Below are 23,028 nucleotides of genomic sequence, written 5' to 3'. Positions count from 1 at the left end.
TTCACCCCTTGTTTCAGTTCCGTTCGTCTTCGTTGAATGTTCAAAGATGCAGAGTTTTGACATTTCACTAACACTTTTTGTTTCTTCCCAGTTTTCTCTTTTCTGTGTGTGCAGATTGAAGATGAAGGGCACAGAAGTAAGGTCGTCCAAGTGCAGCATTCATCTCCCACAGGTAAATGAGTAATGTTTCTCCTTGCAAAACGTCTCTGTTTTGATGCGCTTCCTTGCATTTGAATGGGCTTGCTGGATTTTAACGTGGAGGTAGACCTTGGGGTATATCTTTGGAGTTTGAGATGGCAAGTTGGACATACAGTACTTGTTGATAAAATGGAAATGTATTGGAGGTTTGATGACAGGACGTGATGTCAGAAAATTTGGATATTGAATTTACAATGTATACTTGCTCTTTTTTTCTGCCACAGGGAGCTTTTGAATGCTGCGAAGAGAGAAGACGCCGGTTTTCATCGAAGTTTTTGTTAAGTAACTGTAACCTTTTTTCCGTGTGACGTCTATCGGGGAGGGAAGGGGGGGGTAAGGGGGAGGTGAAACTTGTGTCACCGGCGGTGGAAGCTACCCCTGCCTGGGTCTTTGGTCTGAAATTGGGATCATATCTCCAGCTTGGGATGGAGATATGTCCTCTTTGCAGGTCTTAGCCCCAGGACGACCGTTGTGAAAGTGTGTGTGGTGGGTTGCCGGCTGTTTTGTTGCGTTCTGTTCATGTCTGTCTGTTTCGTCTCCCTATTTGTCCGGCCCACTGTGTTCACCCCTTGTTTCAGTTCCGTTCGTCTTCGTTGAATGTTCAAAGATGCAGAGTTTTGACATTTCACTAACACTTTTTGTTTCTTCCCAGTTTTCTCTTTCTGTGTGTGCAGATTGAAGATGAAGGGCACAGAAGTAAGGTCGTCCAAGTGCAGCATTCATCTCCCACAGGTAAATGAGTAATGTTTCTCCTTGCAAAACGTCTCTGTTTTGATGCGCTTCCTTGCATTTGAATGGGCTTGCTGGATTTTAACGTGGAGGTAGACCTTGGGGTATATCTTTGGAGTTTGAGATGGCAAGTTGGACATACAGTACTTGTTGATAAAATGGAAATGTATTGGAGGTTTGATGACAGGACGTGATGTCAGAAATTTGGATATTGAATTTACAATGTATACTTGCTCTTTTTTTCTGCCACAGGGAGCTTTTGAATGCTGCGAAGAGAGAAGACGCCGGTTTTCATCGAAGTTTTTGTTAGTAACTGTAACCTTTTTTTCCGTGTGACGTCTATCGGGGAGGGAGGGGGGGTAAGGGGGAGGTGAAACTTGTGTCACCGGCGGTGGAAGCTACCCTGCCTGGGTCTTTGGTCTGAAATTGGGATCATATCTCCAGCTTGGGATGGAGATATGTCCTCTTTGCAGGTCTTAGCCCCAGGACGACCGTTGTGAAAGTGTGTGTGGTGGGTTGCCGGCTGTTTTGTTGCGTTCTGTTCATGTCTGTCTGTTTCGTCTCCCTATTTGTCCGGGCCCACTGTGTTCACCCCTTGTTTTCAGTTCCGTTCGTCTTCGTTGAATGTTCAAAGATGCAGAGTTTTGACATTTCACTAACACTTTTTGTTCTTCCCAGTTTTCTCTTCTTTTCTGTGTGTGCAGATTGAAGATGAAGGGCACAGAAGTAAGGTCGTCCAAGTGCAGCATTCATCTCCCACAGGTAATGAGTAATGTTTCTCCTTGCAAAACGTCTCTGTTTTGATGCGCTTCCTTGCATTTGAATGGGCTTGCTGGATTTTAACGTGGAGGTAGACCTTGGGTATATCTTTGGAGTTTGAGATGGCAAGTTGGACATACAGTACTTGTTGATAAAATGGAAATGTATTGGAGGTTTGATGACAGGACGTGATGTCAGAAATTGGGATATTGAATTTACAATGTATACTTGCTCTTTTTTTCTGCCACAGGGAGCTTTTGAATGCTGCGAAGAGAGAAGACGCCGGTTTTCATCGAAGTTTTTGTTAAGTAACTGTAACCTTTTTTTCGTGTGACGTCTATCGGGGAGGGAAGGGGGGGGGGTAAGGGGGAGGTGAAACTTGTGTCACCGGCGGTGGAAGCTACCCTGCCTGGGTCTTTGGTCTGAAATTGGGATCATATCTCCAGCTTGGGATGGAGATATGTCCTCTTTGCAGGTCTTAGCCCCAGGACGACCGTTGTGAAAGTGTGTGTGGTGGGTTGCCGGCTGTTTTGTTGCGTTCTGTTCATGTCTGTCTGTTTCGTCTCCCTATTTGTCCGGGCCCACTGTGTTCACCCCTTGTTTCAGTTCCGTTCGTCTTCGTTGAATGTTCAAAGATGCAGAGTTTTGACATTTCACTAACACTTTTTGTTTCTTCCCAGTTTTCTCTTTTCTGTGTGTGCAGATTGAAGATGAAGGGCACAGAAGTAAGGTCGTCCAAGTGCAGCATTCATCTCCCACAGGTAAATGAGTAATGTTTCTCCTTGCAAAACGTCTCTGTTTTTGATGCGCTTCCTTGCATTTGAATGTGGCTTGCTGGATTTTAACGTGGAGGTAGACCTTGGGGTATATCTTTGGAGTTTGAGATGGCAAGTGGACATACAGTACTTGTTGATAAAATGGAAATGTATTGGAGGTTTGTTGACAGGACGTGATGTCAGAAAATTTGGATATTGAATTTACAATGTATACTTGCTCTTTTTTTCTCTGCCACAGGGAGCTTTTGAATGCTGCGAAGAGAGAAGACGCCGGTTTTCATCGAAGTTTTTGTTAAGTAACTGTAACACCTTTTTTCCGTGTGACGTCTATCGGGAGGGAAGGGTGGGGGGGGGGGTAGGGGAGGTAACTTGTGTCACCGGCGGTGGAAGCTACCCTGCCTGGGTCTTTGGTCTGAAATTGGGATCATATCTCCAGCTTGGGATGAGATATGTCCTCTTTGCAGGTCTTAGCCCCAGGACGACCGTTGTGAAAGTGTGTGTGGTGGGTTGCCGGCTGTGGGCGGATTCCAGGGAGGGCCCAAAGGGGGGCCCATGGCCCCCCCCAAAACAAAACCAATTTTTTTTTTTTTTTTAATGTGACAGCCCATGCAATAAAAGGCAGGCACATGAGTACACCACCATCTTTTCCTAAAAAAAAATTGGTTAAAGTGGTCAGAAATTTCCTCAGATCGCACCACAGAGCATCTATAATCCAAAAATTTTTTCGGGGCCCTAACGGGCCCCGAACCCCACGCCGTAATTTTTGAGACTCACTTTTTTGGGGGGGACCAAATTTTTTTTTGGCCCCCCCAAAAATTGTGTTCTGGATCCGCCCTTGTTGCCAGCTGTTTTGTTGCGTTCTGTTCATGTCTGTCTGTTTCGTCTCCCTATTTGTCCGGGCCCACTGTGTTCACCCCTTGTTTCAGTTCCGTTCGTCTTCGTTGAATGTTCAAAGATGCAGAGTTTTGACATTTCACTAACACTTTTTGTTTCTTCCCAGTTTTCTCTTTTCTGTGTGTGCAGATTGAAGATGAAGGGCACAGAAGTAAGGTCGTCCAAGTGCAGCATTCATCTCCCACAGGTAAATGAGTAATGTTTCTCCTTGCAAAACGTCTCTGTTTTGATGCGCTTCCTTGCATTTGAATGGGCTTGCTGGATTTTAACGTGGAGGTAGACCTTGGGGTATATCTTTGGAGTTTGAGATGGCAAGTTGGACATACAGTACTTGTTGATAAAATGGAAATGTATTGGAGGTTTGATGACAGGACGTGATGTCAGAAAATTGGGATATTGAATTTACAATGTATACTTGCTCTTTTTTCTGCCACAGGGAGCTTTTGAATGCTGCGAAGAGAGAAGACGCCGGTTTTCATCGAAGTTTTTGTTAAGTAATTGTAACCTTTTTTCCGTGTGACTTCTATCGGGGAGGGAAGGGGTGGGGGGGGGGGTAAGGGGGAGGTGCAACTTGTGTCACCGGCGGTGGAAGCTACCCCTGCCTGGGTCTTTGGTCTGAAATTGGGATCATATCTCCAGCTTGGGATGGAGATACTTTATACCATCTTGCTCACAGCCATTTTGAATTCACGTTCGTGTTTGTAGAACATAATGAAATTAGATGGATTGCATTTTGAAAGTGTACTCTAAATGCAACGTGCAAGTGCTACATACATGTACGCAAGCAAGTTAAGCGCATTATGACGGTTAAAAAACGTCACGGCAAAAATCAGCTGCAGCAGATATGCGCACACATTTTCGCAGAGCAAATGAAACACTCAATTTACTGTGCATTTCAGTTTGAGTGTATCGGCTTTGATAGCACACCTGTATGGAATACAGACGCAGATACAAATAGCCGTACAAAAGTTTGAGTTTTCCATAGGTTTGTGCACAAACATGGATGCGCCCATCAGCCATCACTTTGTACATCGAGTCAGCACTCTAGTAATTCAGTGTAGCTCTATGGCAGTAATGTAGTTTCTTCCTAATTGCTTCTTGAAATACGTGTTTTTGTGTTTGTGCATTGGTCATGTATTTTTGTAATACAGAGGATTTCATGTGGAAAATGTTGTTGCATTTTACCTGAATGCTATTAAAATGCATGTACATGTACATTTCCAGGTTTTGTTTATGCACTTGGAAACATGCCCAATTGCCTGAGAATTGCAATATGAAATTTTGGAACAAAAAGTAATCTTTTTAACAATAATTTTCTTTGCATTTCTGCCTGTACACAGACCCTGGAAATCAACGCCACAATTAATGCCCCTCCCCAGAAAGAACCGCACCGGCAGCAACCCCGTCAGTTCAGTCTTCAGCACACGACGCAACAAAGTCACCCAACCTACCTTAGACCTTCAGCACCGCAGGCAATATCGACACCTCGGACTCATGATGTGGTCAATTCCACGCTGGTGTAACAAGCCATTAAGCCTCAGGCATGTGCACTGGCTCTTCATGAGCCCAGTCTCTTAAACATCTCACCCATAGATTGTGTCAGCTGATGGTATTGTACAAATTGCAACATGATCAGAGAAATAGTAGTGGCAAGTTACACTGAGTGAGAGGAGGTAGTGTGAAATCACTGGTGCCAAGGTGGGCTGATGTGGACTACCATACCTCCTAACGTGGACAAGTAATACACTACTTACCCGAAATGAACCATGTTGTATTTGTTCTGTTACACCCATACATAATTCGTTAGTTCCATTGGAAGAAATTCATTGGAATTCCATGGAACATCCCTCCCATGAAATGCGTATATACTGTCATTCTTGAAGGTTGCAGTGTGGTACCACTAGCAACCCGACTTGCATGTGCAATTGTTGCATAGCTCAGGGTTTCAGAGCTAATTATGGGGTACTTCTGTCCTGGTAGCACTGACTGGTTTACGTGCCTCATGCGTGTGCCGTGTGTGCAGGGTAGCTGCTTTTGCTTCCCAGACAAACCTATGCAAGTATGAATAATGCTTTAAGCTTCACTTGTTGTTACTGTACTACCGCCTATTGTCCAAAAGACTAGTCCATGACCCAAAGTGCTAAAAGCACAGCAACTAAAGAACTACATCACTGCAACTGGAGGTCTGTGTTGATGTGGGTGCTCTTGCAGACCATTTCTTGATAGCGCAACACCAGTGTGAACATTTTGTCAAGGGGAAGATTGCAGAAGTGCAATAACAAGTGAATTTCAGTACACACAAATTGAATAAATATTGTCTTGCATTAGGAGTATATAATCAGCTGTCCGGTGTATCTGTAGGTGAGGTGTTTATACAAAGTAAATATTGACTGTTCTAACGTGTGGTACAGTAAAAAGAGTTTCACTTAGTGATCCGTGGAGTGCTATATTTTCCCTCCACTCTTCCTTGAGAATATACTTACAATATGGTATGGATCACCTTGCAATGGTATCGTTTGATTGTACCACTCATTGCAGTCAATATTAGCATACATTGTACTTAAAAGGCAGTGGTGTAGTCAAGTACATTTCCATGAGTACGAAATGTACTGGAGTATGAGTATGAGTACTGCAACACTGCTAGAAGGCATATGAAGTGTGACTCATGAGAATGTGGAGGTGCACATTGATCTATGCAAGACAAAGCTTTGCTTACTGCATTTATTCTAGCTTTATATGAACATCTTCCATATGCCCAGTGACATCTGAAACATTTTTGTCATTGACCTGACCAATCACATTGCTTTATGACTATAACAATGAACAAGTAAGGGCGTTGTTTTCTTCTCTTGCTTTTGCAAAGTTTAAGGAAAACAAGACAAGTCCCTGCATGCTTGATTGATGCGGCATGATTGTCAACATCTGACATGGTTTCTGCACATCCACGTACTCTGGTTCATATTTAACTTATGTAACTTCTTGGAAGCTTCCATCCTATTGTTCATTTGTGTCTCGGTAAACAGTCAAAATGTGGTATTAAGCGCATTCAGTTTTGCTGTTGAACCACTGTTATTAACACATTGAACCCAACTTTTTCAACAACTCAGAATATAGTATAGGTAGATTTTTCTTTAGGACATTAATATCCATGATATATATACGTATATATTTTTAAGAAGGGGCTGAAGTCCAGCACTTTTTGAGTGAGAAAGCTAGAATTGTTTTGCTTGTATCCTATTGTGTATAGCTATCCCGAGATAAGTTGTGTCTAGTTTCTGTGCTGTTATAGTTTGGTTTTCGTATATGGCACATGATGTAGGGTTTGATATTTACTTTGCTAGCTTGTGATTTGCAACTTTGCCACAAACATTTAAGATAAATATAAAGATCATAAAATGATCACTTTTTTGTTATTAATTTCATTAATCAGAAATACAGGTGGAATGTAGGTTAGCTATACACATCAATCATATTGACAAATATGTTGGTTTGTATAAAAAAAAAAGGCCTCCTGTTTAAACGATATACTTAAAGTCTTTATTAGTTTAATTGTGTTGGACAATATATTTCAAATGATGTTTATTATATAAAAAAGTGATCACATAGGGAAATGGTTTCAGTAAATTATGTTTAAAAGAAATCATTTCTGCTATGCAAAATGTAAAAAAAAGGTTTAAATATTGTATGGTTTTACTTGTTTATGTATATTCATTTACTTTTACAAAATTGTGCAATTTATGAATTAATAACTGAGCTTTCAGACATTTGAGATGGAAAAAGTCAACATTGATACTAAAGGACCTAAGACAAGAAATGGGAAAATGGGGGGGGGGGGGGGCGGAGCGTTTGTTGAATTCTTTATTTCAGTTATGCTGGTAGCTTTATTTATTTGACATGGTCCTACAGAAACTGCAATTGTTGCAATAAAGTAGTCCAAGTTATTCTTTTGCTAACTGCGAAAACTGTAAACTAATGAATGTACACATGTTTTTGTGAGAATAGATGTGGTTTATTGTAACAATGTATGGTTATATTTTGTACAAATTATCCTACTTCCCATGCATGGATGCTGTGATTATGTTCAGTAATTTAGTTGTTTTAAGTCTATTTTCTTCGGTCAAGATAGAGGTTCTGAGTACAAACAATGTGCTTTTTAAAAATGAACGAGTGATTGTTTGAATTATTGTCTGGTACAATTTATGTTGCACATTGTGACTTGCTTTTCACAGAGTGCATGTACATGTAATATATGAATTCTGTAACGTATGTACTACTAGTATGTTATGTCCAGTGGCCCTAAGAGTGAAATAACATTATGTGAGACTTGCACTTGTGCGTTTAATATCTCCATTATTTAAGTTGTCATTGAGACTCAACTAGAAAAGACTCGAGTTGAAATCGTAATCTTTTCAATGAGGGAATAAATGTGTGTGCTTGTTGGTCGATATTAAACACTGTTCAACACCGGCTTGGAGTCTGGATGATGATACTGACCGGAGCCAAAGGCAAGGGTCGTTATCAGCATCCAGACTCAACCGGTCTTAAACAAAGTGTAGAATACCGGCCAAGCACATATTTATTTCCATTCATAAATACCTCTTCGGTCAAAAAATCTAAACTTTTGGTCCAAAAGTCAAAGGAAGTTAAAACTTATAGATTTCTTACAATTTTGTTCAACAATTTTACTACACTTTTTTTTCTCGAAACGCCCATCTAGCTATTTCATGTTATGTCCCTTTACATGGGTCAACTGTCGTAGGTCAACCAGCCCTAGTGTCAACATATCTAAACTCAACTTTGATTGGCTGGCCCGTGGGGTCGCATACAATTTGCATGTTCGGATATATCAGACATTCGTAGTGAGGCTCTGTAAACATGATCGTTTGATCCTCGGACTACCCAGGAGGCTAGTTTTACCACTCAACTTGAAGCAGCTGATATTTGTATAATTAAGAGCTCAATGGTAGTTGCCCCAGTCTAGTCTTGGGAAGGTCTATGTACATTGTTTCAAGTTGAAGCTCATGAGATTGATCAGTTGACATTCATGACATTGAATTGTATAGATTAGGGATAGGCAATGTGGCAATATTTATGAGGTTGGTACCTAGACAGGCTTGTAGGGGCATCAAGGTCTGCATATGCAAACCGCCCCCCCCCCCCCACACACACACACAAAGAAATAAAATCCACATTTTTGCTGAATATTTTTGTGAAGTAATTTGGCTCATCTATTACTTTCACCACTGCCTTTAAAAGATTACCTGCAACCATGATGCTTCAACTGAATAAAAATGACATAATAGTGCCATCCAGAGACTAATGTAATCAAGCCCCCCCCCCCTTCCTTGAGTTTGTCAAACTGCAAGTCTTACCCAATTATATGTTGGTCTGGTGTCTTTACCCCCCCCCCCCCCCCTCGTGCATACATGCCTGGTATTGGCTCAACTGTGGCTTCTATTAGTGATTTCTTGATTGGTCAAAACATTCAACACGGTGGCACTGTGTGTAACAAACTAACAGACATGTATGTTGTACATATGTGCTTATCTTCAACCAAATTTGAATTCTTATACTGATAGGTTGATACATGAAACAGGCATGCAACTCAAAATTTACAAGAAAAGGAGGAAATTCCAAACCACACAAGCCTTTGTACAGTATTTTTCAAAAATTGTAATGGCATTCATGAGAAGAAAAGAAAGAAGGAAATCAGCAGATCCAAGGAAAAATTGCATGCCTGATGGCAACAACAGTGTTATTATCCCATAATGGGCCACACTGCACCACACAACGCAAGACGCTTGCTGCACGTACGTATGTGGTAGATGAAAGCTGAAACGTGACGACAGCGTGCACGTAACTGTGCATGAAGTGTGCTGGAAGATGAATTGTTAAACCCACTCACACTCATGGAACACACAAAATAAAGCGCTTGAATGCCAATCACAAATTTGTTCTGAAAGCTTGCATAGATCCTTTTAATATTCTACATTTAATTCCAAAATCCTTCACCATAAAAATAAAGTCCTTAAAATAGCCAACTTATTTTAAAAAGTATTTCACTGCAAAAATTCCAAAAGATATTAACAGTTGCATAAAATAATCTCTCTGTTCAATCCTTACTGCCAAGCATATCAATAGGGCTCACTCAATGACGGTCATCTCTTGATTGCTTATTTTACGCAATCAAGCACGCATTGCGCAGTGTTAAAAATGTTCCAAACACACGCGCTTCTTGCTTGAAATGTGTTTGAAATACGACACAGCCGATGTGCGTTATTCAGTTGATGCTCAAAATGTTGATGCATGTGGCTGGTCTGTAGGAAATGACGTCATTTGAATGAGACCTATTGATATTGGACACCAATATAAGATTGTATGGTAGAATACATGTGACTTCATTGCATACACTACTTTGTACATCTCTCCTACATTAGAACAACATGCAGGACATGACCCCAATACATGTACTTTTTGTGCATAGTTAATTGGAATAACAAGCTTGACACAAATGTTTGGAACAACAAATGGGTATTGAAGGACAACTTGCAAACTAGATGGTGAGAAGAGGGCACTATTTACCATTCTGAAATGAACAGGACTGTTCATGTAGTCATCGAGGACAAAACGTGGACATCTGCGTTTCTGCTGTCAGAATAGCAGATTGAGTATTTTTTGAATGGTTCATTTTGTTCTGCTTTCCCGCCTTTGTGCTACCATAAATGCAGAATTTACTGTTTAATAAAATCCACTGTAGTGCTTTTATGCTACCTGAAATGCAGATTTTGCTTTTCCTCCCTTGCTGGAGGGAGAAAAAGTGGACATCTGCTTTTCTCTTGTTCAAAAATCAGATCAAACCGTTTCTGACGTTTCCATTTCCTGCTTTTGTGCTACCCAAAATGTATATTTTTGTTTTTTGCTTTTCTCATTTCTTAGAACCAGAAAAGCAAAACGAACCTTTGGTAACTACCATTTGTATTCTGCTTTTGGTTAAAAGGAAAATGAAACGGTGCTTCTGAGAAAAATAAGCACCGTTTCATTTTTCTTTGAGTGTAGGTTAACAGGGTTTTTTAGGCGTTCCCCCTTAAAGAGCTTCCACATCACAAAGTTACAAAATGAAAAATGTATTGTCGGAAAATGGCCATACTTCTGTTATCTGCTCTTCTGACAGCAGAAAAGCGATGTCCACTTTGTGTCCTCCTTGGGCCTTACCATAGTGTACCCAAAGTATCGCATTTGAGAAGTCTTTGCTGTGCGCAGTAAACCCATATGTGAGCTGCACAAGCATTACTTCAATAACATCTGAACATACTGGCATGCAATTTCAGTAGTTATTGCCTCCATTTTAAACAGATTCAATTTCAAAACATTGACTATTTTGGCAGTATACATTGCCCCCACAATATAATGGAGCCTTTTCATGTCAAGGTTCCTGTGAGATAACAAATACAACAAACTCTCTCCAGTTTTAAGTAACCAAAGTAACTGTACATGTGGGCATTGTTATGTTAGTACTGTTACTATTCTACGCAGAACAACCGGCCATTCGTACTAAAGTGACAAAGTGACATCAGTTCTCACGTAGCACATGAACAAAAAGGAGCCTTTTTCTCTAAATGTTTGAAATCGTTCACAAGAACAGCGAATACAGCAGCTGAACTATCAGCATGCTAGCATCGGTGGATTTATAGGATCTCCTCCAACTGTTTCTAATCTTAAGTTGTCAGACAAGTCAATTATTAATAACATCAGACATACATGCACTGTTCTTGTGAATATCAGATTTTTGACCCAGGGTGGCAAAAAGGTTCACTTTTTCTATTCACTTGGCACAATAAAATGTTTATGCATAGGCCTTGGTGGGAAAGACAATAGCAACGAAGTCCTATGTCCAATTTGATTGAAAGTTTGATAAGGTTTCCCTGTATTCTCAAGATGTACAGTATCCACTCAGCTATAACTTCAACAGGTAAGTTGTTATGGATCTAACTTAAGATTTGGAGCAATTTTGTTTTTGCTTCAAAAAAAAAAACCCAAAAGGCACAAATATCACAAGATCCTATGCATCTTCAAACAGAGAATGAGGCTTCCCAAAGTTATAAGTCATTTGATCAAATGTGGAGACACAGTGAGGGGTGATTGTGTGTATTACTAGAGATTCCTGAGGTCTGTTTCCACGCCATAGATCAGAGCCTTGAGTTGAAGTAGCTCACTCTGCATCTTCTTTGATCTCTTAGCTGTCTGATGAATATTATGCAGCATGAACATATCACCATCTTCCCCAACACCCACTGTCACCTGTTCAGCATGGCAACAAAACAAGAAGGGTTTACATTACAAAGCACTGACAATGATCCAGGGCTAGGGATGTAGTTGATTCCATTCACAAGTCCACCACAAGTCCAGACACAAGTAATTCGTGAGTCCATCACAAGTCCAGGCACAAGATACACTGGATGCCTTTGTCAAAGCTCATTTGAATAGCTTGTGAGTTAAATTGGTGTTGGAGGACTTGTGGTGGACTTGCAGGGACTAGTGATGGACTCGACTACATCCCTGCAATGATGTCCTTGCAATCTTGATTTCAGTGACAACATCATTATGGACTAAGATGACATAACATCTCACTAACAGAATCTGCTTCTTGATTTAGTCAAGAGCACGTTTCATGGAATGCACCATTTTACTTTATATAATCGACATACAGATCGTTGTCATTTGATTGGTGGAACTCACATCATGTGGCATTCGTTATTGCTCCCATTCACGCCGGGGCTCAAAAAGTCCCATTCGCCTATGGGGAATGGGAAATACTATTGAACAGTTAGGATCATTCTTGTTCCATGACGCAGTTGTATGCAAATGCATGCTGGTGTGCGCGTTTAGCATTGCACGTAGCCAGCGTTGGGTTCAAACATTTTCGTGAAGGGGTGGTTTGGAAGAGAAAAATACATTTTCAACCAATTTTATATTGAAATAAAAGTTCAAATATCAAATGACAAGGATCTATGTGTCAGTTATATAAAACAAATATAAAAGTTCGACATGTTTTTGTACATGGTGGAAGTGTGGCCTTTATTTATGGAGGTAGTCCAGTAAAATGGCCACATATGGGGCTAAGCATGACCCAGCCTTTGGGGTACTTGTTCGCAGTGTCCGCACCACGATCTGCATGAACTGCACTATAGCTGACCAACATAGGAAAGTAGAAAACAGCAACGGACAAATGCAAACTAACAACATGACTGACATGAACAGACAATACTCCACCTTGTAGAGTTGCTTCTCAACATCCTTGAGTTGGTTTCTCAAGATTCGGGTATCATTCTTGAAACCTTCTATCTCCAGATTCCGTCGCTTCTCCATGGCCTCATACCGCTGGTTCATCAGGTGTAAACGCTTAGCAAGCTTTTCCGTCTTATCCTGTGGATAAATAACCACAAGAATGAATGGTACTAGAAACAGGTTTCGGCAATAGATCAGAAATGGCTTAAACTTTGCATGAGCAGTTGGTACTGTTTGAATATCAGAGTTTATTTTGTTCACTTTTCGATAGCAATCAGAACAATCCACTGAAGGGAATTTGAAGTCGGAATTCTATTTTTGATACATTTTGGTACCAACAAAATAGGATTACATAATAATCCTGTTTTAATCCTAAAAATGTGATAAATAGTGATATGACAGTATTCTACCAATACACACACACAAATATGTACTCATGCCATCAGTTTCTGTCATAAGTAAGTATAGGTCATGAAAAACTGACTGGACCTTTTTTTTTACGTTTTGCGTAATTTGTTTCGCTTCAGTGACTTCTAATATTTCAGCCTTCGAAAATGTCCTTCCGTTACCGAAAAAATACATATTTTTAATTTATTTTCAAAACTTGCAGTATGAATGCAATGAAAGTTATTGTGCAAAGCAAGTTTAGGTAGGCCTTCAATATGACATTATAACTGACACTGCTGTACGTATCGTTTTTTAATTACAATTAATTAAATCCCGTCCTTCCGTTACCAAATTGGTAACGGAAGGACGGTAACGGAAGGACAAATGTTATTTTTATCAAATGTAACGACATTTGTGCTCATGTTTGAAAAATGAAAATCACTGCAACTACATGCATGTATAATGCGCATTGAAAGGACATTCATGTGACCCACCTTCACAAAGCTGGTATGAGCAGGGCAAGGTGTTCATTACAAAGGATGGCACAGGCATATGTATAACATGTACATGTACAATGTACATGTATGACAATGTACCGGTACTCATACATGTATGGAGTTGTTGCAGAAAATCAAATCATTAAGTTGCTGCTATCACCATTCATGGACAATAGAGAAAGATACAATTTCTGTGAAGCCATTCCAGAAGCAAATTAAGTAAAAAATGAGATGGCAGAAAGTACCAGTGCTATTGGGCACTTTCATACAATTTACATGTGTAAGACATGTGAGGTGCAATTTTTGACAAATTAAGTTAACAACTTCAGGCTGGATGTTTATAAGATAATTATTGTTAATACTCTAAATCATTAAAATTTGATTTCAAACACTGAATTTAGAGTTCAATTAAAAGCAACACCTAAAACATTTTTTAAAGCACAATGATTCTGAAGCCATCAGTTCTACCTGTAGATGTTTTTAATGTACATGTAAGCTGGTCGCCCCTGCCCCCCCCCCCCCCACCCTTTAGGTAAACCACTGAACCTACTGGTGTTATTATTAAAAGTTGTTGGTGAACATGTAACAAATATACTCAAGTGCTCAAATACTGTGTATTTAAAACTTTTAAGGATTAAGGTGATGGGTTTGAAGTCCATTTCTGTAGTTGTCTTGTGTTCGTGAATTATGTGTTTTTGGTTGTTTTCATTTTTCATTTGTTATCATTAATTAGCAGGCTTCTATCTTTATCTCAATAGTTTCTTGGGTATAATTATTTATGCCAGGTCTGCATATTGTTGATTTCACATTCAGTTACACATTTCAGCAATTTATTTCACTTGTATAATTAGTGTAAATTCACATTTTATTCATGCTATAATTGAGTAAACCTTTTGTCCTTCCGTTACCGTCCTTCCGCTACCAAATTATAATCCACTTAAGACATTGTAATTATATCACCGAAACACTTAAAGTCAAATGAAAGGTGGTATAGTATAGATAAAGCCGCAGGGATTCCATTTCCTACCTTTGAAATATAATTGCCCCATAAAATTCACAGAGTTTATGCAAAACGCGTGTAAGTTGGAAAACCCTCGTCCGTTTTACCGTCCTTCCGTTACCGACCTCATTAATATTCATAATTCATTAACGAGAGGTATGCATGCCCCCCAAAAGTGTGGAAATTGAAGGTAGCATTATAGCAATACCATTGTGACATTTGCTTGCTGTAACTAATAACAGTGGCTGTGATAGGCACATTTGAAATTTTGTTTAATGAGCGAAAACGTCCTTCCGTTACCGTGGAATTGCCCAAAAGCAGTAAAAAATTCTGAGCTCTCCATAGGTTTGTGCACAAAAATGGACGCACCCAGCAGTGTACATTCTGTACAGTAAGTTAAGTCTCTAGTCATTTTAAGCTACAGTCCATCATTTGCAGCTATCCAAAAAGTAACTGATGTAATTATCGTTGAAAAACATACTTGGTTGGTTGACAGTACTAAATTCTCTCTGAAATTATTCTTTCTGACATGCTGTCGTTTTGAAGAAATCAACAAAAGAAGGTCTTCAGACGCATCGTTGGAAATTTCTGTTAGTAGTTCGCTTTTTTATTTGGCGAAGCACGCACAAGCGTTGACACGATGCAAACGTGCGCGCAGTTGCCTTAATTCATCGTATCAGTGCATGACACCGCGTAGCTGCAATCGGCTCAATGAGAATGTGTCTCAATTCAGGCCCAATTCAAAACATGATTCAGCAACATGATTCAGCAACTTTTATTTGAAATCGAGATCCGCAGGCCCGGTTCTGTGTTTTTTTTGTCCCGTTCTGTTCACAAACTCATCTATGTTTCAAGTCACAGACCATACAGGGATGAAACTGGCCTATGGGGAAAAAATCTGAAAATAGGCCGGCCAAAATTCTGTGTCCGAAATCTGGGCTGCGCCGCAAGTACACATACGTACTATATGTACAATAAACTTCGTGTTCAATTTCTGGACATCGCCTCCTTTTTTTCTTTTACATGTACATGTAGATCCAAATGAAATTTTACGATGTGAAAAATGTTCAGTGTTTCCATAAGATTAAAAAGCCCGAATTAGGGTTGGAGTTTCTGACTCGTAATTAAAGAAATTCACATCTTACTTGAGACACGGAGAAAGTCAAGGAAAAAGTCCAAGACAACAAGTCCACTAACGCATGGTAGGTGGAACTGGAAAAAGTTTGGCATTAGGCCTGCCGTCTTTTTCGTACAACAACTGCCGGTGAAATTTGTCTTCTATGCTCTCCTCGCCTTCCTCAAGATTTTGCATGGAAGAGATCGTCAGACTAAAACCACCACGTTGCAATCATTCAGTATCATTTGTACAACACTGAATAAAGTAGATCTGCCAAAGTCCAAAATGCTCCTTATGTGCGATTACCCCAATAGTTTGATTGCAGCTTTTGAGGGGGCCATTCAGTTGTGACTTTGTAACAAGATTCTTTTGTTTTGCTAACTTTTGAGAAAAAAAATGATTTCTGAATGGAAAAGTTAGTTCTTTTTTTAAAGCAATTCAAACGAATTTGCTTGAAAATGATCATTATTGTATTGTATTTAACTTGAAATGATTTCTTTGTGCAGGAAGCTTCTCTATAATGCCCACCTCAATTTCCAAGTTCTGTGTTTGTCTCTCTTCCAGTGCATGATCTGAGATGACTAAGACGTCATCTTTGGAGACATCTAGTTGTTCCTTACATCGATCCAGCTCCTGTAGTAGACGGTCCTTCTCTGCCATCCAGACTCGCTCCTGAGATCGTCCTTCATACTTCAGCTCTAGATAGTCCTTAGTGCTGTCATACAACATCTGCTGTGTACGATGTAACCTATTAACAGAAGAATGTCCATGACAAGTGATGTATGATGGTTGAACAAGGTAGCTGAATAAAGGATACACATTCTACTTTTGTTTAAAGAACGGTAAGTGTCTTATTAGTCATTCATAAGATTTCATTTCATTTTGCGTCGGGGTGATGTAAATCAAATTAGGTTTTGCCCTTCACCGACATATAAACACTGTATACTCTCTGTGTTACCTCCCGAGTGAAAGTTGAAAAAAATCACTCCGGTCAAACCCATGACCCTCCTGCTTTCTAGTGCAGATGTCTTACCACTTGACCACCGAGCTAACGGGATCAGTTGGCTGGTTCGAATCTGATGTACATAGCAGCGGGTACTACATTAACTATTCATAAGATGGTAAGACATCTGCAATAGAAAGCAGGAGGTCGTGGGTTCGAGTCCCACCGGAGTGATTTTTTTCCAACTTTCACTCGGGAGGAAACACACTGAGAATACAGTGTTTATACATCGGTGATGGACAAAACCTAATTTGGTTTTATTAGTCAATTGACTCATGTAATTTCAGCAAGCACACACTGCATATGCCTCCATGTTATTTTGGCAAGATGTGTTGCCAACATACTAGTGTGGAAAGACTGTGGTTTCTAAAATAACTAAGATCAAAGTGCTTTACATTATTATTACCCCTGATCATTGGGCCAATGAAACATTGCAAATACAATCTCAGCTTCCTGTGGAATATGGATTTTTATTCACGAGAAAGTCATTTTAGTCATGTTCCCTGACAGTATTTTATAAACTATTGAATAGGATGGTGCCAGACTATTTTTGCATTCTAGCCTCACTTTCAATTTTTATTTTAAATGTGGCTTAAAAACATTAGGGTATGTTTAACAACAAATTTAAATTTTCATTAAAGCAGACTGGTATTAATTTGTAATTAATTTTATGTCACTGCTTTAATTTCTCTTTGCAAGTTCCAAATATGAAGATTTTACCTCGCTTTCAATTTAATATAGTCGACTCCTGAATAAAGCCCATACAGCTCGGTGTAGTCATTTCGACGCAAGGTAGCTAAAATCAATCACAATTGCGATCTCTGTTCTCACAGGTACCCATTTACTCCTGGGTGGGGCGAAGCAATGAGTGACAAAGTGTCTTGCCAAAGGGAACATGCACCATAACCCCAGGCTGGACTCGAACCCACAACCTGTAGAATTACCCACAGACAACGAGTTCAATGCTCCAGACCATGAGGCCAGGGCACTCCACATATTTAGAAATGTTTTGCCAATTCATGCAACAACACAAACACCAGGTAATATAATCTATTTGAAACCCCTGCCCGTTGTCCAAACTGCACACATGTGCATTTATCTTTATTGGTACCTTCAAGGATGTAACTGGGGTCCAAGTTGCTGGAGGGCCCTAAAGGGACCTCAGTTTCTAGTAGGAGGCAGTCTTTGAGCAGAGGGGTCCATGCCCCTCATCCTCCTCCCCTATCATTAGCTATGCCACTGGGCACCTTTGTCAAGTTCATTTAAGATTATAAGGAATCAATGAAGGGAGTTCCTACTTTTCATTGAGGGAGTGAATCTTGGAGCGATCTCTCTCAATCACAGTCTGCATCTCTTCCATCCTGACCCTACGATCCTCCAGCAAGGCTTCCGTCTGCTCTCTAGATAGCTCAGCTTGTTCCTTCATCTGAGATTGTAGAGCTTCAATCTGTAGCAACAGACTCTCTGGCTCTGCCTGCTGCTGGTCTGAATCAGGATGGACAGCTTTGGGCTGGGCGCTGTTGGACTGAAATGAGGATTGGAAAATATTGATGGATGGTAACAGGATCAACCTGCTGGTACAGACTCGGACAAAAGAAACCACCATTTTGGAGATGATCTGATCAATTATCGTGATTGAAGCAACTTTACTGGGATAACGTATGTAACTAAACTCACTTCTCAGGGGAGTAACTACAGGTAATTTCATCAGCTGATCAAGGAATTATCAACACACCTACCAAAAGCTGCAACAGATATATATATTTACTATTAATACTATGAAAGTAAGTAAAGTCTGTCATTAGCCAATACATCTCTGGTTTCAAAGGCATGAAACGACCGAGGATATTTTTTTATCCCCCCTGGATAGGATGCCAGTCCATTGCAGGTTACTTCCCAGCTAATATCGGTACCCATTTATACTCCTGGGTGGAGAGAGGCAAGTGGGGGTGAAGTGGCTTGCCCAAGGACACACATATAACCGGCAACTAGATTCGGACCCCTGACCCTCTGATCATGAGTCACAAACCTTAACCATATTAATGCTTAAACAAAACTTAAAATCCCATAGACCTTATAAATAGTTAATGCGATGCCCACTGCCATGTACCAATACATCAGATTCGAGCCAGCCAACCGATCCCATTAGCTCAGTGGTCAAGTGGTAAAACATCTGCACTAGAAAGCAGGAGGTTGTGGGTTCGAGTCCCAACCGAGTGATTTTTTCCAACTTTTACTCAGGAGGTAACACACTGAGTATTCAGTGTTTATACATCAATGAAGGGCAAAACCTGATTTGACATACATTGTATTAATACTATGATCCACTAGTTTATCTGACCAACAAATACTAAAAATGGGCCTGATATGGTTGGTATGAGATCTGAGGAGTGTTGGCTTTGCAATGTTTTATCAACCACCCTTTGCCTCAACCATACCGGTATGTAATCTCTACCTACCTTTTGTGTTAGCAGTAACTCTGTGTTGTGCATTCCTCCGTGTTCTGTTGTTCTGTGGTCTGCTTGGCACTTCGGCTTTTAAACCCAATATTTCACCCTCTGGAGAAAAAAAAACCAGACAGGCAAGTAAGAAGAAAACATGAGACGTCTTGGAAATTACAGGTTACACCTTCATATACCTTTGAAATCTGATGGACAGTGTGTGCAGATATATAATTGTTTGCCAGAATAAAATGCAATGTTCAAAGTTGGGTCAAAAGTCTTCTAATGCCCGACTGTAATTCATTGTAATAAACCAGTTCTGTATTTCAATGACCTGAGGTCATTTGGGATAACATTGCTGACACGATGTTAGGCGATGTTACGCGCACGACCACTCTGGTGGTAATTTACACACAAGCGTCGCGCACCCGCATTCATGCACCTTTGATCGTTCTACTATCCCGAATGACCGGTGACCCATATCGTTGTGCACATAAGCAGTTGAAATACCGAACTGGCTTATCCATGGCATTCCTTGAGTTGTTTGCTTGTTTGGAAAAGGATGAGACATTTAGGACAACTTGAAGAACTGTTGACACTTAAAATACCCAATACAAGGGAACTTGACTAGGTTTACTCTTAATAATGTTCAAATGGGGGCAGTTCCGCAGTGTCAGACGTACATTTTGGGCAATTCAACAGTGTATGTAATTGTAGTTATAATCACGGGGTAGATTTTAATTCTGATAAAACATATCAGTTAGTCACTAGTTACTTTGATGAGTCAAAGAAGAAATTATTCATCCAACTTTGTTGCTGTAGTAGAAATTGGCTCAAAACACCGGACGTACTCAGACAAATCAATTTTTTGTATTGTCATCAATTGATTTTCCATTTACAAGTAACAGCCAAACTGTTGAACTTGTTAGGGAATGTACAACATTTGCTTTTGCTGTAATGTTCAAAATAAGTGCATCTGGGGGATTAGTGTGCTATAAAAAATATTGTTAAAGGGCATGTACAACATTTGCTTTTGCTGCAATAATCAGAAATAAATGGATTTGGAGGATTAGTATGTTTTAGCAAATATTGTTAAAATGACTTGTTTCACGTTTTGGGCTTGTAGATGTTGGAAAAACCAAGAAAACCATTCATGTTCTTGTAGTCTGGTTCACAGACCCCATTTAAGATGAAACGGAGAATTTATAGACTTTGGGGGATTGTAAGATCAGAGAGGCAGTCTAGTAGGCTTGTACCCCTTCAAAGGTGTGTAATCAATTGCACAGAAAACACAGAATAACTAATTATGAAAAATTAGGAGTAGTTTTAAAAAAAAAACAGTTTTCTCCATTGCTGGTCGGCCGACCAGCGTTGGAAAAATACCATTTTTTTTTTTTAAATGTCAGCACACCAGGAGCCACGATTTTACAGGATGCTTTAGGCTGTCATTCCCTAAAGTTGAAAAAAATCACTCCGGTCGAACCCATGACCTCCTGCTTTCTAGTGCAGATGTCTTACCACTTGACCACCGAGCTAACGGGATCAGTTGGCTGGTTCGAATCTGATGTACATAGCAGCGGGTACTACATTAACTATTCATAAGATGGTAAGACATCTGCAATAGAAAGCAGGAGGTCGTGGGTTCGAGTCCCACCGGAGTGATTTTTTTCCAACTTTCACTCGGGAGGAAACACACTGAGAATACAGTGTTTATACATCGGTGATGGACAAAACCTAATTTGGTTTTATTAGTCAATTGACTCATGTAATTTCAGCAAGCACACACTGCATATGCCTCCATGTTATTTTGGCAAGATGTGTTGCCAATATACCAGTGTGGAAAGACTGTGGTTTCTAAAATAACTAAGATCAAAGTGCTTTACATTATTATTACCCCTGATCATTGGGCCAATGAAACATTGCAAATACAATCTCAGCTTCCTGTGGAATATGGATTTTTATTCACGAGGAAGTCATTTTAGTCATGTTCCCTGACAGTATTTTATAAACTATTGAATAGGATGGTGCCAGACTATTTTTGCATTCTAGCCTCACTTTCAATTTTTATTTTAAATGTGGCTTAAAAACATTAGGGTATGTTTAACAACAAATTTAAATTTTCATTAAAGCAGACTGGTATTAATTTGTAATTAATTTTATGTCACTGCTTTAATTTCTCTTTGCAAGTTCCAAATATGAAGATTTTACCTCGCTTTCAATTTAATATAGTCGACTCCTGAATAAAGCCCATACAGCTCGGTGTAGTCATTTCGACGCAAGGTAGCTAAAATCAATCACAATTGCGATCTCTGTTCTCACAGGTACCCATTTACTCCTGGGTGGGGCGAAGCAATGAGTGACAAAGTGTCTTGCCAAAGGGAACATGCACCATAACCCCAGGCTGGACTCGAACCCACAACCTGTAGAATTACCCGCAGACAACGAGTTCAATGCTCCAGACCATGAGGCCAGGGCACTCCACATATTTAGAAATGTTTTGCCAATTCATGCAACAACACAAACACCAGGTAATATAATCTATTTGAAACCCCTGCCCGTTGTCCAAACTGCACACATGTGCATTTATCTTTATTGGTACCTTCAAGGATGTAACTGGGGTCCAAGTTGCTGGAGGGCCCTAAAGGGACCTCAGTTTCTAGTAGGAGGCAGTCTTTGAGCAGAGGGGTCCATGCCCCTCATCCTCCTCCCCTATCATTAGCTATGCCACTGGGCACCTTTGTCAAGTTCATTTAAGATTATAAGGAATCAATGAAGGGAGTTCCTACTTTTCATTGAGGGAGTGAATCTTGGAGCGATCTCTCTCAATCACAGTCTGCATCTCTTCCATCCTGACCCTACGATCCTCCAGCAAGGCTTCCGTCTGCTCTCTAGATAGCTCAGCTTGTTCCTTCATCTGAGATTGTAGAGCTTCAATCTGTAGCAACAGACTCTCTGGCTCTGCCTGCTGCTGGTCTGAATCAGGATGGACAGCTTTGGGCTGGGCGCTGTTGGACTGAAATGAGGATTGGAAAATATTGATGGATGGTAACAGGATCAACCTGCTGGTACAGACTCGGACAAAAGAAACCACCCTTTTGGAGATGATCTGATCAATTATCGTGATTGAAGCAACTTTACTGGGATAACGTATGTAACTAAACTCACTTCTCAGGGGAGTAACTACAGGTAATTTCATCAGCTGATCAAGGAATTATCAACACACCTACCAAAAGCTGCAACAGATATATATATTTACTATTAATACTATGAAAGTAAGTAAAGTCTGTCATTAGCCAATACATCTCCGGTTTCAAAGGCATGAAACGACCGAGGATATTTTTTTATCCCCCCTGGATAGGATGCCAGTCCATTGCAGGTTACTTCCCAGCTAATATCGGTACCTATTTATACTCCTGGGTGGAGAGAGGCAAGTGGGGGTGAAGTGGCTTGCCCAAGGACACACATATAACCGGCAACTAGATTCGGACCCCTGACCCTCTGATCATGAGTCACAAACCTTAACCATATTAATGCTTAAAAAAAAATTAAAATCCCATAGACCTTATAAATAGTTAATGCGATGCCCGCTGCCATGTACCAATACATCAGATTCGAGCCAGCCAACCGATCCCATTAGCTCAGTGGTCAAGTGGTAAAACATCTGCACTAGAAAGCAGGAGGTTGTGGGTTCGAGTCCCAACCGAGTGATTTTTTCCAACTTTTACTCAGGAGGTAACACACTGAGTATTCAGTGTTTATACATCAATGAAGGGCAAAACCTGATTTGACATACATTGTATTAATACTATGATCCACTAGTTTATCTGACCAACAAATACTAAAAATGGGCCTGATATGGTTGGTATGAGATCTGAGGAGTGTTGGCTTTGCAATGTTTTATCAACCACCCTTTGCCTCAACCATACCGGTATGTAATCTCTA

The 23,028-nt window shown here is 40.2% G+C and overlaps 1 protein-coding gene and 1 long non-coding RNA gene across 2 annotated transcripts; one reads left to right on the top strand and one right to left on the bottom strand.

Moving 5' to 3' along the window:
• The first annotated feature begins 2,699 nt into the window (after positions 1-2,699).
• LOC119721846 lies at positions 2,700-7,685 on the top strand. The gene is made up of 2 exons (XR_005270315.1): positions 2,700-2,758; positions 4,697-7,685. It is a non-coding gene; the product is annotated as an uncharacterized LOC119721846 (long non-coding RNA).
• Positions 7,686-9,306: 1,621 nt separating this feature from the next.
• LOC119721845 (coiled-coil domain-containing protein 77-like) lies at positions 9,307-22,057 on the bottom strand (the record flags this gene model as incomplete). The annotated part of the gene is made up of 4 exons (XM_038191792.1): positions 9,307-11,654; positions 12,627-12,779; positions 16,171-16,390; positions 21,873-22,057. Coding segments are annotated over 4 exons (705 nt in total), but the record flags the coding sequence as incomplete, so codon positions are not given.
• Positions 22,058-23,028: the final 971 nt, after the last annotated feature.

The sequence above is a fragment of the Patiria miniata genome, unplaced genomic scaffold (assembly GCF_015706575.1).
Source record: "Patiria miniata isolate m_02_andy unplaced genomic scaffold, ASM1570657v1 HiC_scaffold_14, whole genome shotgun sequence".
NCBI lineage: Eukaryota > Metazoa > Echinodermata > Asteroidea > Valvatida > Asterinidae > Patiria > Patiria miniata.
Note: the sequence above shows the minus strand (reverse complement) of the source record. Positions and strands in the feature narration are given on the sequence as shown.